The sequence below is a fragment of the Trachymyrmex septentrionalis genome, unplaced genomic scaffold, assembly GCF_001594115.1.
Source record: "Trachymyrmex septentrionalis isolate Tsep2-gDNA-1 unplaced genomic scaffold, Tsep1.0 scaffold107, whole genome shotgun sequence".
NCBI lineage: Eukaryota > Metazoa > Arthropoda > Insecta > Hymenoptera > Formicidae > Trachymyrmex > Trachymyrmex septentrionalis.
In genome coordinates this window covers 89,484-109,170 of record NW_017304196.1, presented here as the reverse complement: position 1 = coordinate 109,170, position 19,687 = coordinate 89,484, and the positions used below count along the sequence as shown (strand labels likewise).

Sequence of the window (19,687 nt, the reverse complement as noted above, 5' to 3'; positions counted from 1 at the left end):
ACACACACACACACACACACACACACACACACACACACACACACACATTTTTCCAATTTGGATTTACACGTGAAGCTTTAGATTTTTTATGACTTTTCATAAGTAATCATAATTAATTATAAATAATTTTACTTTTATGGTGACAACTCTCCCTGGTAAAAAGTCAGATTTGTTTTGAATCACGATTGAATTTATTTAGATCCGCGGTTCTAGTGTAATTAAGCATACCATAATTGTGTATTCAAACTGGAGCAATAAAACTATTGAAAGATAGAGTAAGAGAGATTTTGATTTTACGCTTTTAACATTTGCTTTTGAACTCCTTTAAAGAGAAAAGGTTCTTTGATATCATATATCTTTTTCTCTAATCTGATAATTACATTATGATCCAGATGATAGTTGACAGTACAACGTTATGATAAAAAACATGTTTCATGTTTATTATAACGTTATCCTATCAACTATCATTCAAGTGCAGGAAATATATGATAAGACTGCAAATGTTGGACGTATTGTAATGTTATTATGAGTTATGTGTGAAGTAGATAGGTACAATTAAGAATATATTTCACTCTTTCTCTCTGTAACTTGTTGTGATTGCGCTCGTAATGATAACAGTTATGCATTTTTATATATATATATATATAAGTAACGTTTTTTACGTTTCTAACGGTAATATCACAGAAACGATATTTACCCTTCTCGATAAAAATTTTACTCTTCTATGCCATTATCCACTTCCGTCTCTGTCAGCAGGCATAATTTGCCATGCGACAACCGGATAATTCTCATCGCACCGCATCATTTGCCGTCAGCGTGGCATGTAAAAACCACGCGCGTCAAGTATTGACGGATGAGAAATGATGTCAATACATGTACGAATCCTCCATTGGCGAGTCGAAAAAATAAGCAAATTACTTAATGGCTTCAGTGACAAAAATAAACGACCATACAATGAGAAATCTTTCAGAGTATAAGATATTGCGGAACTATACAAGGAGGGAACGAAGGAAAAGATAGGAGGTGGCGAGAAGATGTGACGAGGTTCGAGAAAAGTTGGTATACGTTCCGTGCGCATAGGTATATTTACAGACGCGTGCACTTTCGCGCCTCGGATCCTCGAATCGGAGAAAGACGATTATTTGCATCGCGACACCTCGTCGCTAAACCGGCTGGTTTATTTACTTATTTATCTCTTCGTCGCACACACGTACTACGTATACCATGCTGATCCTCTGAACCGCGCGATGATCTTTAGCTTTTCTTTTTACTTTTTTTTATTCGCATGAGAATTCATTTTCTCGGACCAAAGAAAAGAGATTGTCAATATATATAATATTATAGATTGCTATGGAGAACTCAAGTTTCAAGTGTATGTACAGATTGAAAATATCATTGACACTGAGATAGAGAATGAATAATGTACCCTTGTGCTGTTAAAGAAAGAAATTAATACTGTTATAATAATTATTGTATGTGTGCGTGCGCGTGTGTGTGTGTAAGTAAAAAATAAATAATTTTGCACACAGTATAAATTTGAGTAGTCTGCAATTTATTTTGATGCTAATTAATAGTTATGCTATACATTTAATATGGATTAATCAACTTTGACTCGTCACTTTCGTCAGCTAATTCGTAAAGAACATTATACAGACTCCGAGTATTCATTTTCCGAATAATTACTGGGCAGTTTATTCAAGTTCTTAATTTGGTTTAAATAATTTTACTTTGTGATCACAAATATTTATACATTTTAACTGAATATATTATATGTTGTATCCGAAAGAAAAGAAAAAAGAAGCAAGTATATAATTATAGTATAAAGTAAGTATATAAAAAAATATAAGCTGGAAATGTATACATATATATATGTATATACTTGAAAGTTACAAATCTATTAAAAAGGAATGTTATAAGCTCTATAATATATAAATACAATTCTTTCCATTCGATATCCGAATTTGAGAAATCATACAATTCTATCTGTAGGAGTGTCAGAATTAAAGCAAGGCAACTAAAGTGATTTCTATTTCACACACGATAAGACATCAAAAGCTCATCTATAAATCTAAATCTATATATCCAAAATTTTGCTATCAACAATCAAACGCAACGTCTTTTTATTTGGTAAATATTCTTTTGTTAGATATCCTAGCTGAAGATAACTAAAATCTGAAATTTTCATCATTGTATCTATTTAGTCGTATTAGTACATTACGAGCAATCAAGTTACAATAGAAGCAACTTCATCGTCCCATAGTTCCTTATTATTAAATTTACAATCGTAAAATTGTAAATTTACAATCGTGTAAATTTACAATATTATCGTTTATAATATTTATAAAGAATATTTAGTAGTGTTCGCGAAAGGAACGTAGTAATGCATGCTGTATAAAGATAAGTCTTTTCCTCCATACACTTGCAACATGTCAACCTGTGGCAATGTCAAAGTAATTACAAACAAATTTTTGCTCGATTGATTTGATGATTGCTTTGCAGAATTGTCTAATAACCGTGTAACTATTATATAATATGTGTAAAGCGATGGTGATTATGATATTAAGTTCGACAATAATAAGTGTTATTTATTGTTAGATAAAATAACGCCTATCGAATCGTAATTCTTCATTGGTAGATGATACCAATTGTTTACAAAAAAGAACAATGCAATTGAAAACACAATAAAAACGCTAAAAAGAGTTTAGTACTTCAACAAATGCATATATGTACAATACATGTGGTACTTAAGAAAAGTAGCACGACATTGATGGTCGCCGTTGGCGCATGAGTATCGTCCGCGGAATCGTTTTGTTGTCACGACGATATGTAAAGTATAGTCACGACGTGCATATAGTTTGCAAACCAGCAAAGGTTTCTTTCGTGGATTGTTTACAGTATCGAGCATCATGACTACGACATCGGTATGGGGATAGATGTAGAAACTTAAGTGGCGCGAGGTGAAAAACATAATGAGTGGGAGCGAGATGTGTTAAGAGGTAAAGGATCGGTGGTCTGGTGGGGTGGCACCATGGCGCGCTGGCGAGAGAGCTGATTCGCAATGTAGAGGTATTCAGCTGGAGGCATGCAGCGGTGAATGTCGATGTTGAGACGTGAACACGTGGATGTTGATATGGTTGTGAGAAGAAGGAGGGAAACAGTAGAGCAAGACGAAACGATATCGGTCCATCGACCAATGAGAAGAGAGAAAGAAAAACAGAGAGAGAGAGAGAGAGAGAGAGAGAGAGAAAGGAAGACGGCAGAATCTTGTGCCAGAGTCTAATAAAAAAAGACGAACTTGGCACGGACAGCGCGGTGCTTGGCACTGGCCAGACGTCCGTGGCCTCGCCAAGCTGTACCGTGTCAGTGTATGGCGTTATACTGAATACTGTTACCGGGGACCGTGTCCATGCAGACTCGTGGAGGGCTGCTGCGGTTTCTTGTACAAACTTTACTCGCCCTGCTCCGCCTTACTCTCCCCTTTTTTCCTTTTATTTTGATACTTTTCTGTCTCGTCTTCTCTTTTTCATCTTCTGTTCCTTCTTTCTCTTCTTTGTCTTTTTTACTCTCTTCGATTTGCATTTGCCGCTTCTTGTCTTCGTTACTTCTCCATCGTTCTAACAACACGATTCTCTTCGGTTCTTCGATCCTCGACGTTCTTCTCCTCTCTCTTCCTTTTATTTTTGAGCTCTAGAAAGAACTCGTACGGTATGTTTCATACAGTCGTTCCATATACATAGGTGCTCCAAGATACTCCACTTTATTTACGTCTAACGCAGACTCTTCTTTATCTTATTTTTGAACTAATATAAACTGATCTTGATAACCTTACGGTCCTGCGACTCACCTGTTTCCAGAAGATGTAAGAGAATTTTTTGAAAGACAAGAGTGAGGGAGAAAAGGAGGAGAGAGAGAGAGAGAGAGAGCATTTTACAGATGATTTTAGTTGGAAAACAAGTTGTTTAAACAAGAGCGTTACTCAATCTCGCGTTTGTTTTTTGTTTTAGATAGATTTTCCTTTAATTTTATTAATATACCGAATGATGGAAATAATTTTTCGAAAAGTCGATAGTGAAATAAAGTAGAGCACTTGAAAAATAAATTTAATAAATGATTTGTAAAGAAACCAACTTTCACTTTTCCAACTAATAAATTTATGACATACAAATTTATAAAAGTAACTGAATGAGTTATTCAATTTTCACTAAACACGCGCGTGTGCGATCAATTGGTTGTTATTGAGTGTTGAATTTAAAAATTTTCTACTTATATTAGAGACATCCAAAATTTATAATTTTTAAAAACCGAGAAAGAAGACCAGGAAACTACGCACTTTACAGAAAATAACAATAGGAAATCCTATCAACAGGATGTATAATGTTAAACAAAATTGCTAAACAATTACTAAAAATATAGAGGCGCCTCCAGACAATATGGCCAACGTATACGCCAACTTTACACACATATTCACTAAACATGAATCTATATTCAATATAGATAATTACGTATAGCATGTACATACATACATGTATGATATTTGCTCATGTTGGTATACATTGGCCATATCGTATGGCCGAAGCGCCTTTAAACAAATACATTTTGTCTCTAGTTAAATAATGCACTTTGAATGCTAAATTTTTTTAACACATAAATTGACGATGAAAAAAATACTTTTTGACATCTTATAGAGTAGCTTATAACATGATACATTGAAGATACGTCATTGTTTCAATGGTAAAGACTACGCCATCTCTAACTCAAAAAATGAAATTTTAGACAAACGCATTTGAAAGTGTTTAAGTCATTAAACAATTAGGCTAAGCTATTTAATAGTTTCTCGCGGATATATAGGGTGTATTCCCCGAAATTCGAGAATAATATAATAATATTTAATAATGGCTGCATTCAGCACAACACAACAATTTTGCAACCGTTTTATGTTTGTCTGCTGAGATAGGATCTTCATTCTTTCAGATCTAAAAGTATAATCCAATCAGTGCTGGAAGAAAACTTCCAACAATTGCAAAATAAACGTTCTGAATGCAGCTAATAATAAAGGAATAAAATGTTGCCGCTGTATGCACACTATCACATGGACAGATGACTTTTTAATCAATGTTTTTGATTAGTCAAACTTTAAACATTCATACTAAAAAAATCACTTTGCGGAAAAAATGGTTTACACTTTTATCACTTAATTTTTCATAAAGTTTCACGTTGCAATAATATTATCCTAAAAAATGTCGCGACATGCTATATATGGAATCGGCATTCATAAGGTATAGATATTTTTTTTTACAAATCTAATTTTACGTAACTTTTTAAGTTAAGATTTTTTGAATTTATTAAAAGATAAAACTGTGAATATTAATGTAACAGCAATGTTATTGAGAAAAAGAATGAAGGTATATAATATTTAAATACATATTATTTTGTAATAATTTCGTAATGATTTTGCGAAGAGATTACAAATGTACAAATAAATAAAAGTACAAAAGAACTATTGAATGGCTATGCATTGAAAGCATTTTATCAAGCGTTTATGGCAATAAAATTTTAATCTAGATCAAAAAGGCAATTAAAATTCAAATTTGGAATATAATCTTATAGCTATAAATGTTTTGACGACAGAAAAGACATCTTTTATTATTTTACTTTATATTATTTTTTTTTTTTTGAGATTCTAAAAAGAGAATACACGTTAGGCATGCTTGATGTAATCGTCTTGCGAGACGTCATGTAATGAAAAAGCAGAACCTCCATCACAAGCCTTCTAAGAATATCCTGCATAATTACTGCTTTCACATAATACTGTATAAACCTTTATATATGGCATCTTATATGCAATACTTTTAGTGTGTAATATCTTTATAATTAACAAATCTTCAGCTTTCACAGTTTTCCATCAGTTCAAACTGATCTGATTTCACGGTCGCATTTCTTATGAAATAATAATCGATTCGAACTTTCATTCTCTGTAGGGAATCCTAATCGGTACATGCCGAATTCTTGTAGCCGAGTTATTTTTAGTTCAATCGGGGACAAAGAGTGCGAGAGCACGAGGATAAGTGTCGAAAATGTAAAAGATCGTGTCTTGGATTTTCATATGTACGAATTGCGTAAACATATTATATACGTTTAATTAATAATATGTGAAAATGACACAAATATATAGTAAATATGTATAAAAATAAGTACGTACGTTAGTTAAATCTAGTTAGTTCGTTAAATGACCAGAAGAACGATACAAAGATATGTATTTACAAGCATACTAATGTGCGTTGATTACATTTATGGTTGTACATAACGATACTATTTTTCTTTACACATTCTAGATTCATGTTCGCGACTCTTTTTGTTTATTGTTGCTATTATAAAAAATTTATATACTGAAGAAATTAAAAATAAAATATATTAAAAAATGTTAAATATATAAAATATATAAAAAAACCAAATAGAAACTAAAATTAACAAATTAATTTTTATCCGTGCTTTAAAGTTAATTTTGTGAGAGAAATTAATAAATTTTCTTGGAGTAATTGCGTGTCTATGATATAATGAGCGCTATTTGAAATAATCAAAGCGCCAGGTGGTCGTGCGGATCGCGTGATATTCCTTGAAAGATGCCTGATATGATCTCCTGGAAAAGAATCTGTCAATCTGATTGATAATCAGCGATCGTGTCGTGTTCCAAGTTGAGGGTTCACAGCAATTTCGATCGATGGGAATGAACAAAAAATTATGCTTTTTATCTCTCGTTTTTTCCTTCCACTTTTTTAAATAATTTTTTCTCTTTCGCAACCCAGCAGATCGCATCCCGGTCGATGAACTTCCTGGAACGATCTTGGAATTGCCTTCTGATGTTTTTTTATTTTTACATTTCTTTTCTCTTCGTCTTGTGATAGAAAACATTCATGAGAAACACGACAGCATAGGTCATACCTGATAGTTATCCATTTTCTATCGCTCAATTATAGATTTTACAAAATAATCATTAATTTTAAAACAATTTTAGAGTCATGAAAATTTTAAATAATTATTTAAGAATGTCTTTTGTGTGATGTGAATAAAAAATAAATAGATTTTAGATCATATAAGTTAATATTATAATATAGTAATAATTGAATAATTAAGAAGATTAGAATCGATAATATTGATACATTCATTCAAGTGAGCGAAGTCTTTGATTGTTAAATTGTGCCTCCAATAGTCATTAGGAGATACAATTTGCCATGTTAAAAGCTAGGGCAAGCGAAGACAAGCTTTAAAAAAAATTCTATTTATTACATATCAATTTGGACTCCTTGGTGATTGGTATTGTAACAAAGAATGTGATCGATAAAATTTTTCCGATTTCAATTTTTAAATATTTGTATTATTATTTTTATATTGTATATTTTATTTTATTTAATTGTTATGGAGATCTTGCACGCACGCATGCACAATTGAACTGTATATTCTATATTATTTATTCAGGATTGAATTTATGGTTAGGCTTTCTTTCCTTTTAAGTTAATAATTAAGTTATTTGTGTTTACAAATGTTCAGATAAAAAATATTTTATTAAAAGTGTGAAATGTGTGAAAAACTTGTGATTGTATTAATAAGTGTAGCTTATTTCTTTTTATTATACATAAAATTTACGTTTCAGTAACAATATTGTATCCTTCAATATTGGTTGTGTTCTAGGGTTAAAGTTAAAAAATATTGAAAAGAAAACTATTGAAAGAACAAATATTGATGATTATAAAGTGTATAGAATAGATATCAATTTAAAAAACATGATATTTGCAAACTTCAGTTTAATAACAATAAACATTTTGAAAATGTTTAAGGAGAAACAATATGTTTTATTGAATGTGACTAAAGATTTCCTGTTTTATTATTCTCATAGATTTCTCGTTTAAAGACATCGTGTCTTGGCTGCTGTAGGTGGAATAGATACTTGTGAGATTTCGTCGACATTGCGCAAAACATAAAATAATAAGACATATTCCGATGCAAAGCAGCAGCCAATTGATTATTCGTTTATTTATCAATAAAACTAATTTTTTTTGCTTCTATTTTTATTTTCATTAATCACATTCTTTTATAATCACCTACATATTTTCCTACGTTACAGGTTATAGATATCATCTTTGTCAAATTATAACAGCTGTGGAGCGTTTTTATCATTTTATCACTGTAAATTTAATAATTTTGTTAATTGTTTTACATTAAAACATAAATAGTTCAAATTAATAAATAGTTTATCTACAATATTCTTGATATTTTACAAAATATTGCAGATCAGTTACTTATGCAAAGCAATTAAAAAGTTCTTGTTCTTTCGTCTTTAAAAAGTTTTGTGTATATTTGACTGTTATAATTTTAGAACAGTTAAAAAGCGCGCATGGTTGTCACAACTTTGCAATAGATTTTTTTTTATGTTATTCTCTATGACTTTCAAAAAACTTTGTAAATGGTTTCGAAGAAAGATAAATTTGGATGTGCGTTGTGTGTGTGTGTGTGTGTGTGTGTGTGTGTGTGTGTGTGTGTGTGTGTGTGTGTGAGAGAGAGAGAGAGAGAGAGAGAGAAACTTACGTTTGCAATGACCCTTATAAGCGACGGGAATGGCGCGACCTGCGCGGCAAGCGGCGAGTCGCAGGTGGCAGGCACTCTTGTAGGTGTTTCCGTCGGCTCCACAGACGGGGCGTGCGCCGGCGACCTGATGCGGGAGTGCTTGAGGGCACCTGCGAGCGCACCTCACACAGTGAGGACTTAGGTTCTGATCCAGCAGACAGCTCCGACCTTGGCCGCACCGAACCCGTGCGCACGAACCTGCTCGACACTTTGCACGTTATTACGCACAGTCGTAAACTGCCTCCGTGATAGACGCATTGGTTTTCTTTATTTTTATCCTTACAATTAGTCACCAGCCATTTGGTTTCTACCGATAATTACGTGCTCTCGTTCACTTAGCTGTGTCCTGTTCCCTGTTCGTTTAATTATATGACTCAAGTCACTTAATTAATTTAAAATAATCTCAAGAGATCCAGAGTATTAAATTTAAATTATTCAGTATCTATAATTTATTCTCTTAGCTTTACGGCATGTTAATTGTTTGCATCTTTCACTGTCAAGCTCGTCCTAAGCTTTATGTTACTTTATTTACGTTATTACATTAATATTATAGCATTATATAACATTAAATTTTTTAATGCAAGCAACTTGAGACATGTAAAAAGAGAAACTGTTAAAAAATTGCATAAGAGAGATTTTAAATAATATTTAATACTAAAATATTTGGTATTGTTATGTCGATGTATCGAGCGCAAATTTTCTATTTTTACATCAACCTTTCGATATTTTACAAAATGAAAGTATTCTTTTTTAACACGTGCGATTATTAAATTACGAGAATAAAATATGAAACAATTATCATATCGACAAATGATAACCGGATGTTTTCTTTAATTTTATTGCATTTATATGCCCTGATACACTCTTAATTAACATAATTGTCATTTCTGCGAAAGGTATAATACCAATGAATAATGTCATTAAATATTTGGTAATTTTAAAAAAGAGAAGCAAAATATTTTTACAAAAAAATATGGAGACAATCACTTGATTTATACATACTTACTTTGGCAGTGGCCGTTGTAGGCAACCGCGAGTTCATGACTGCCCTTCTTGCAAGCTCGCTTTTTGAGTCTGCAAAGGCTTTTGTAACTTTTGCCATCCGTTCCGCAGACCGGTCCACCACCACGCGGTGCTTTGCACTCTGGACTACACACGCACCTCGGTCTTCCTCTACGTACTATGCACTTTTTTCCTTCTTCGCACCTCACTTCCGTGCAACTCTCTGTATCGAATAAAAACGATTCATATCTGTGCACATTTACATATAACGTATATGTTAACGATTATGTTTGAGATAACGTGATTGTTACTAGTTAAGTGCACAGAAATAATAGAATCGACAAAGAACTTTTGCTTTTTTTCTTTTAATAACTGAAATTACGCACATTACACATACGTACGCAGAAAGGCAGAATATAGTATTTTATATAAAACCTCAAAAATGAGAATAAAACTAGTTTTTTAGATTATTATTGTTCGATTGAAGATGAAGAGTAATATAACTTATATTTGTGTACCTCGACAAGGGCGGCACTGCACACCTCCACCAAGAACTCTCCAGAAGAAGAGACTTCCACTATCCAGATCCTCATCAGAATAAGCAGTCGCTGCTGCTGCATTAGATGCGCAACAATTTTCTCTCGTAATACTTTGCGATAAAAGTTCCTTACAACGTCCGTTACTGATAGATGACCAACATATACCACCTAACACAGATTGATCTAAATAAAATATATGTAAGATTCAAATTTTTTTGTAGAGAGAGAGAGAGAGAGAGAGAGAGAGAGAGAGAGAGATGAAATAAAGAAATGGTGGAAATACTACTATAATAAGATTTTAAAGATTATCATATTATATATACGTACGAATATATTTTATAATAGAAGAAGTGTGCAACTCTACACACACACACACACACAACGCGCGCGCGCGTTTTAATGAAAATTATTCATTTACTAAAAGAAAGTATAAATCTTGAAGAGAGAGACTTAATAATGTCGAATTGTCCTTTATTTCTTTAGCTTTCGACTATCATGTCATCTCAAAATTGTGAGTCAACGTCCATTGTGCTCAATGTATAAACGTATGGATATGTCTCAAATTGAACGAGTAGATTGTTTATGCAGTTGTGTTTTCTGATGTTAGTTAGCTAATCAGTGGTACATCAAAAAGGAACATCTTATAGGTATATTTTTGAATTAAAATTATGTGTAAAAAAATAACACATTAATTTATGCGATTGGTAATAGAGAAAGTGGAACAAAGGCCTATGTTATGTAAAATTATCATAAAATAGGACAAATAAACATATATTGGTATGAAATATTTATCTATAAAGAAAATATGCTTTTATACAATTATTTTTATACTTACACAGCACATATACATTACTTCACTATTAAATATGTAGTAAAAATTTAACCTAATTAATGTTAAGTCGGCACCGCTCTTATTCAATATATCGTTAGTTTAGACTAAAACAATGGTCTTTGAAACTGTATGGTGTTAATTTGACACTATATAGCGTCATGATTTCCAAGTTAATTTAAATAAAAATTTGGCTGAAATCGTTGACAATGTTTATTCAAGATGATATGAAGTGACTGAGAAATTCCTCATTTCGCGATATTAATAAATGTGTATATTTTCTTCTCACATTGAATGATCTCATTTATTTACGTTTCAGTTCTCGGGAATGCCAAGTGAATTGTGTCAACTATAATACTCGCTACAAGATACAACAGTAGTATGACGTTTAGCTAAAAATCGAGGCTAAAGTAGACACACACACACACACACATTCTCTCTCTCTCTCTCTCTCTCGTAAAACTTTTTCAATTTTTTTTCTTATATATTAGTATTTTGTTCGAAAATAATTGATTTATATATTAGTTGATTTATATATTACTACGCTATTGATTTATATATTACAAGCTAGGACGATTATATACGATATATAGAACGAAGCAGAGCTTCAATAATTCTGAACAAAAGCAAATGATTCCTTTTATTGGTTATAAATAGTTATAAAAATAAAGTGCAGATGTGATAATTTTATTTAAAATTAGATATAACAATATATTATTCATTTAACACATATAAAATTGATAATGTATCTGTTTGAGAATGATAATAATGCACATTCGAAACTTGGCTCATTTATATTACTGACCCAGTCAAATATGTGCCAATATGCCTGCTGACGATCATATACGTAATTATATGATATATTTGTATGATTAAACTATCATATATGCAATTGTAAAGGAAAGTCACCAATACTGGTATAGGCTTCCTAAAGAAACACCCTCTTGTTTTTCGCAAATTAAGTTATCGCTCTTTATTAATATTGACAAAAACTGTTTAGATAATTAAAGAAAATTCGTAATTCATATATTTACAATTTAATTGTGACTTATTTCTATACAAACTCAGCTAAAAATGAATTCTACACATGCGAAAATAAAATTCTTACAATTTTTTTTTTTGCAAATTGTGTAGTTTTAATAATAGTGCAGGCTATATTATTGATAAGATTACATCATTTTATATTTGTGGTTTCCTAAATCAGTTTTATTAATATTTCTTCTTTCTTATTTTTTTCATAATACGGTTTTAAATATAAAATATTGGAGCGTAAATCGGCACACCTGTCTGTAAAACAGACCATAAGCTAACTTAATCTCTACAATATTGCGTTATATAGGTATATGTATAGTGTCACAAATAGAAGTCACCTATTGAAGATGAAAGCAATTGTGTATTTATATAAAAAAAAAAGCTTAAAAAGAAAAAAGAAATTGCGTGTTATATGCCTACACCTTGCAAAACAGTATAAAATATATGTATATAAATTAACAAAAAATAATTTATATTGAAATGAAAAGATTCTAGAAAGTCTTATTATATAAAATATATTCACTTGTAGGTATTTTGTATACAGATGACTCCTTTGAAAGAAAAAGAATAGAAATATGTGTGGTATTACTTACTGCTTACTGTATCAGTTTTGAAGCTCATTTTGATAGATTTTTGCCTATTTTGTTCGTTTTTGCTTATCTTACGAAAAAGTTAATTATTGCAAAATTACAAACAATATTATAAACACTGCTATGTTATTTGATAAAAGATACTTTCTAGTCGGTATTTATTTTTTTAAGTTTTTTTATCTTTAGCTTTTGTTTAAGAAATATTGTCCAAAAGAGTGGTGATCTTCTTTTGCCTTGCATAGAGAAATCAGATAATATTTATTTCTATTATTTGTCATTCTTTTATTATATCGCCTTTCTATCTCCATTGGTAACATATTTATTGATAAAATTAGAATTTACTTGATATTTTCGCATTTTATCAATAATGGTTTTACTACACAGTTATTTATTTATATTGTGGTGCGTGTTTCAGAAGTGCTTTCATGCGCTTGTACGCATACACACACGTTGCACAAATGTTCTTTTCTTATTGTTTAATTCACTAACACTGGAAATATATTAATGCGAAACCGCTGTTACCGATTATTTATCAACTAACTGACGTGAGTAACGAAACGTGCCATTGACACTAGGAGACGACGAAATCATTACTACTACCTCGTTATGAAACGAAAGGGAAAGTTTGATAAATACGAAACATTAATTTCTTTACTCGATATAGTGCGATGGGGTGAGGTATGGAGAAAAGAGAGAAGAAAGAAGACGAGAGAGGAAAGAAAAGGAAAAGCAAAAAAGAGAACAGAGGAGAGATGAGATAGAAGAGGCGAAAGAGGAAGAGAGAAGGATGAGAAAAAGGGAAGAGAAAAGGAGAAAGGAGAATTGATGAAGAGAGAGGGGAGGGAAGCATGATGGGAAGCCGAACGGCACAGTTCGGCGTGTCTAGACCGCGACGTAGCTACCGTTTGGCCCAGTTACACCCTTCTTTCTCTCTTCTACTCGTTCTTTTTAAACCTCACTCGTTTCTCATCGAGTTTTCTCGCTCTTTATCTTTTTATAGCTAGTATCATCATTACCATCACCCATCACCACCACTACTTCACCACTATCACCATCATCATCACCATCACCGTAATCATCACCATCATTGCCACCATTACTGCCACTATCACTGCCACCATCATCGTCACCACCATCTTCACTTCCACCACCCCTACCACTATATCACCACTATCGTCATCACTACCACCAGCACCAATCCGTCATTATCGTTATTCTATACAACATATAGAATATTATATAGAATAACAATGATTGGAATATATTCGCAATTCACACACAATAAGTTATTAGCAGTGTGGTGGCTATCTAGAGAATTTGTTATAAAGAACATATTTATAAAGAACAAACTCACTGTTCGAGCAGATGACAAAGTTTCATAACTTCCAAATTCTTCTCTTTTAGTTTTTACTCTTTTTTTTATTTACAGCTCGCTATGATTACATCACAGCTAAAATTGTAATCTCTCCTTGTATACGATATATAATGTCGTCTTTTCATTGTGATATGTCTTAATCACAATTTTCAATCTTTTGTGATTTTTATTTCTATAAAAAGCAATTGAATTCAAGTTAAAATATGTAGTAAACGTTAATCTAACGAAAATTAACTGAATACATTTCCTTTTTTTATGGTACGATTTTATATGTTTTAAATATTTAATTACCTATATAAAATATTGTGCGTGCGTGTGTATTTGACTGAATATAATATTAAATTTTTTTTTGCAAAAAAAACTGTTAAATATTAAATCTTAAAATTTTGTTTTTTCGTTATTTAAAGATACTTGAATGAATTGTTAATCAAAATCCCCTTGTATTGTGTTCAGTATTTGTATTGTAGTTCATGTATATATATATATATCTTATTGTGAAATGATTCCTTTAGGATCACTTAAAGCAGATGGATCAAATAAGCTTTTAACTATTTTACTACAAATTACTTTATTTAAAATAACGATAATTAAAATTGCAGCACTTTTTTTTTTTGGTATCATTAATTCTGATTTACGTTGATTCGGTTTGTAACAAATTCTTTCATTCAATATGTATATTTCATTCAATATGTATATGTGTGTTTTACAAAAATAAAATCATCATTTTCATTTCTCATTTATGAAGTGAATGAAATTTTTTTCATTTTATATTTAAATTTTTTATCAACATAATCACAGTGATGTATATCACAGATTCTATTGAAATAAATGGAGAAAGAATCAGGAACGCTACTTTTTTTTATTCCTTCATTTTGTAGACTTTATCGTCACTACATTATAATTTTTAATCATATTTGAGTAGCAAGTATGAGAATAAGAAATATTATATTTGATATTTTATTTTATGACGAATACAAATATACGGTGTAGGACTTTAAGACGTTTTCATATGGAATTATCAGATATATTATAACTTTAGATTTTCAGTTTTAGAGATTAGATTTTTTTAAATAACAGAGTTTTATGTATGGTGTGTGTGTGTGTGTGTGTGTGTGTGTGTGTGTGTGTGTGTGTGTGTGTGTGCGCGTGTGTGCGCGCGCGCGTGTGTGGTGTGTGTGTATGTAAACTATCCAACCGATAGATTCTATGGGCACGTTGGCATGCAAGATACAACCTGTCGATTAAAGTGCCTAGTCGTTCTCGATATGTTTACAGTGCCAGCCTTTATGCACACGTACAGTCATTTCTTCAACTACTTAAAAATTCCAACTACTTGAAAATTTATATATGCAAATTTATATATTAATTGGTCTGTTTTATTGGACTATAGAAACAATATCTCTATCTCGAATAATAAGGCTTCCAAGAAATAAATTAAGATGAATAAAAAATGCAAGCCAATGTAAGCCGGATGGTAACATCCAACATTGGATGGTAACATTTCGGCTTACATTGGCTTGCATTTAAAACTTATATTGGTTTGCAGGTAAAATGTTTGTGTGTATTATTAACAATAACTGACAATTACAAACGTTATGACCACAATTAAAATCATCTTCAGTGTTAGAAACATACAACATGTAATTTTGCAATTATTAACCGAAAATTTCAAAATCTATCATGCCAATATTCAAGAATATGTTTATTATAATAAAGTAATAAAAAAAATTGTATATCTGATGATACAAATGACAAACACATAATCTTTTCTGTTTGTCATGAATCTCGTACACAAACTTTAATCGTCTTAAGCTGTTCCGGTATATACTGACAAAACAACACTGAACGTCGCAAGATCGTGCGGCAGCAGGTGGTAAAAAGATCGGTGCTTGCTGAAGCAAGTGCTGGGCAGGTATTCGCGACGTGCCGTAGGGGAGACGAGTTCTTGCCCGAACAAGACGGGCACGCGGTTAGTCATCAAGGCTCTGAGATTGTCCCCGTACACGGCAACTCGACCGGTTGACCAAAACCACAAGATTCCCCTTTTGTTTTTTTCTTTCTCTTTTTCCACCACTTCCGATCCTTGAGTTTTCTAGTAATTCCGAAAAGTACACTAGAAAATGTGTGTCACCTGTGACGTCATCTCTGTCAAGTATACGTATACTATAAATAGTCATTTTGACCTGTCGCTCAAAATCCGTGATTAGTAGCGAAAATACGATGAATAAAAGTGAGATTATAATTTTAAATCGTTAATTTTCTAACGTAGTTTGCAAACCCACTTGTATATTATTTCCACACGGGAACCCACTGAGGTGTATAATACAAGTTGTGCTTTCTGACATAGACCTGTTTAAAGTTAATAACGTTTAAAGTCAATAACGATAGAATTTTTGAACAAATGTTTGACATCACGCTTGCAAAAGATGGATACAATTAGCAAAATGTTATTCGTTTTCTTTCTAATTTTACAGCTTGTCAATAATAAAATTTTACATCGTCTTCGAACATTACATTATAAAAATAAATAAATCTTTCGAATTTCAATCGTAAACGCATTTTATTTTATATTGTATATTTCACACTTTATCACCATCAATTAGACTTGAAACGAGATCAATCACGTTTGATTCGTAGACATTCGAGGATGTCTGGTCTGCATCGAATGAAGTGAATTAGTATTATTGATGTGTTATTGTGGTGTATCGTGCGCGACAATATCTTACAGGTTTTTTTAAATACTAACTTTCTTCATATGGAATATGAAGCCAACCGCACGCGCACGCGCGCATAACTCAAGTGTTTTATCGCGGGCTTACCATCTCCCAAGACTGCTGCTGCGCCTTCGGTCATGTTCGTCGAACTGTTTTTACCATGTTCTACCCATGCCAACGGATACGGATCCGAGGTGCTAATCCGATGCATCTATACACGCCCAGCTAATAGAACCAGTTTTATGCGTACTGGTATATATTTTCGAAAAATATTGTTTTTCCTCTTTCCATTTTTCTCTTTCTCTCACGTGGTATTCATTTTTATTTATTACGTCATCTCCTCTTTTCAAGATCGAGACATATCGTATGTACAGTATGTCTAACAATAATAAGAATAATATATTATATAATATTTCATTTTTCTGTACTTTTTATCTACATGTATATATTACAGATCTTATCGTATAAAGAATCTTTATTTGTTTAATATACGTGTTAAATATTTGTATCGACAGGATAAGATTGAATATATCCTGATTAAAAGATGTGATAATGAATTGTTTTTTAAACAAGTTGGTCTAGATACAACTGATATGTTTCTTTTTTTTTTGCATATTGAAATCTTTCGTATTACTTTGTATTTTTTTTTTATTGCTATGAAAATCTACATGTGCAGAGCGCAAACTGATCTACAAATCGCAATATTTCTCAAATGATTTCTCTATCACGTGCGAGCCCTTCCTTCCTCTTTCACGTCCTTCACAGGACCCACTGAGTCTCCCATCCCCGTCCTTCTTTCACTCGGTGGCATCGTCCGCGCGTCTAGAGGCTGAAGCGCCTCTCGTTGATGCGGAGCACTGACCCGCAAACTGGTTCCTCCATTACACCAGGCTTTCTTTCCCCTCCCCCTTTCCTCTCACTTCATCTTTTCTTCTTTCTCTCTGTCTCTCCCCGTTTCGTATATCCCTTCCCTTTCCATCTTTATTTCTTCTTTCTCTTCTCTTTCGTGTGCGCGCGTGCGTGCACGTATGCATGCATGCATGCATGCATGCATGCATGCTGCATCTCTTCCTCTCTCTCTCTCTTTCTCTTTACGTTTCAACGTGTCCCTTTTACTTAGCTTCTTCCCATCCATATCAGACTCGGCAAAGCCTCTTCCCCTTCTCTGTAGAATGATCGGCCTCCAAGAGTCAAAGATTCGGCAAGAGAGCGCTAAAACAGACAGCGCTGTATCGTCTGTAGTTTTTAAGCAGTTTTTTTTTTTTTTAATCAATCTGCTAAAATTTATTATTCTCGATGATTTTTCTCGAATTATTTCCAAAATTGCTTTATGCGAGTTATCATATTATGTGTTGAGACTAAATCGCAAAACAGTCTAGTTAATAGAAATGGAACGTGAGATGTGGTTTAAAGTAGCTAAAAGTTCAACTTAATGCGTGCTTTCGAACTTTGGAAAGAGAACACTGCTTAAAATTATCTTCCTTTACTAATCTATCATTTATTTATAAACCCTTTTGTAAAATCATTTATTTGTGGGCGTTAATCAAGTTTTTTTTAAACTTCGCGTCTCATTGTCAGTTGTCTGTACTTGCGGTATAAAGTATAAACGGTGCCGTCATAGGTATAAGCATTGAATTAACGCTGAATTAATTTGCACTCTATCACCTATCGAAAAGCAATCGATCATTTTATGCCTTTCTACGAATAATCAACCATGTCAATAGAGGACTAATTTAATTGATATTGTATGTAATTGGCGATCATCACCATGATTGTCGACATTGTTGCTGACATACGGATTTAAGTCGGTGTAGAAAACAAACACATGCAGTATGTATTTGTGTGGGTTTGTCAGAATGCGTTAGTACGCACTTTAGAACACTAGATTCATATCGAAACGCAGAAAGCCGAACAAGAACGACAAAAGTTATTGCTATAGAAAATCGAATATCATTGGTGTCCTATCTAGCGTCTTATGTTTCTTCTCTTGATTTAAAAAAATAAAATAAAAAAGATTGTAGCGCATATATTGGACTAATGTGAAATAAGCAAGTGCATTATTAAATTTATGTAAAATTGCGATATGCAAGTATACGTTTTGTTTTGCTCGATTCATGAATTGTCCACTACAAAGTAATAAATTGACGAATACGTAACAGCTAGGCCTCGATACCCGCAACAGCAAACTGTAATGTTGGAAATTGTAGCTCCGTGAATAAATTACAAATTGTATACTAACTAAAAAAATATTACAATTGTAAATTGTTCATGATAAAAGCAGTTACGTTATATTGAACAACACAAGTTTATCTCTATAGTTTATCAAAAGAAGTTCTTTTTTAATTTAATTTTTAATTTAATTAAATCATATTTTTAGCTAATGATAAAGCAAACCTCGGATCTAAAATCTTAATAGAATTAAAATGTTGAACTAGAGAAAATTTCTATTATACTGTCATTATCTTTTATACAATACAAGCAATTTGACTGAACTGATTTCAATTTTTATCTCTGATCTCATTTGTTTCTTACAAATTAAATGGACTTATTGTTTCAATTTGATTATATCCTGATTTACCAATCGCAGGTGAGAATGTGCTGATACATTTTTATTTAATCACTCATCATGTTTAATATTTTTATCATAGACTTATTGCGACTGTTATAACGGAAGAATATGACCGATACTATTATCAGAACGAAAAGCATTGTATTGTTGCAGAAGATAGATATGAAGAAATACTGCCAACTTTTTGCGTAACTATAAATTGTATAACTTGTATTTAACCGTTTTATTAATTTTGTCGAATTTACATTTAATTTCTTTACATTGATAATGACTTAATAATAAGGTCGAAACGTATGTTCTAAGAATCTGAAATGAAATCATAAAAATCTGGTTTGTAGCCCCTTTTTGTTATTTATTGTTTATTATTATTGAGCCATTAAAAGATTATTTTTATTATCTTTTATATATATTAGAGATG

At 32.0% G+C, this 19,687-nt stretch overlaps 1 protein-coding gene across 1 annotated transcript in view; it reads right to left on the bottom strand.

Moving 5' to 3' along the window:
- Positions 1-19,687, bottom strand: part of LOC108746502 (follistatin-A) — a 26,861-nt gene that overhangs the window by 5,117 nt on the left and 2,057 nt on the right. The window contains exons 3-5 of the mRNA XM_018483321.1: positions 10,140-10,328; positions 9,626-9,844; positions 8,581-8,817 (exon numbers count right to left, since the gene is read on the bottom strand). Coding sequence (XP_018338823.1) covers positions 8,581-8,817; positions 9,626-9,844; positions 10,140-10,328 — 645 coding nt within the window. The remainder of the gene's footprint in view (positions 1-8,580; positions 8,818-9,625; positions 9,845-10,139; positions 10,329-19,687) is intronic.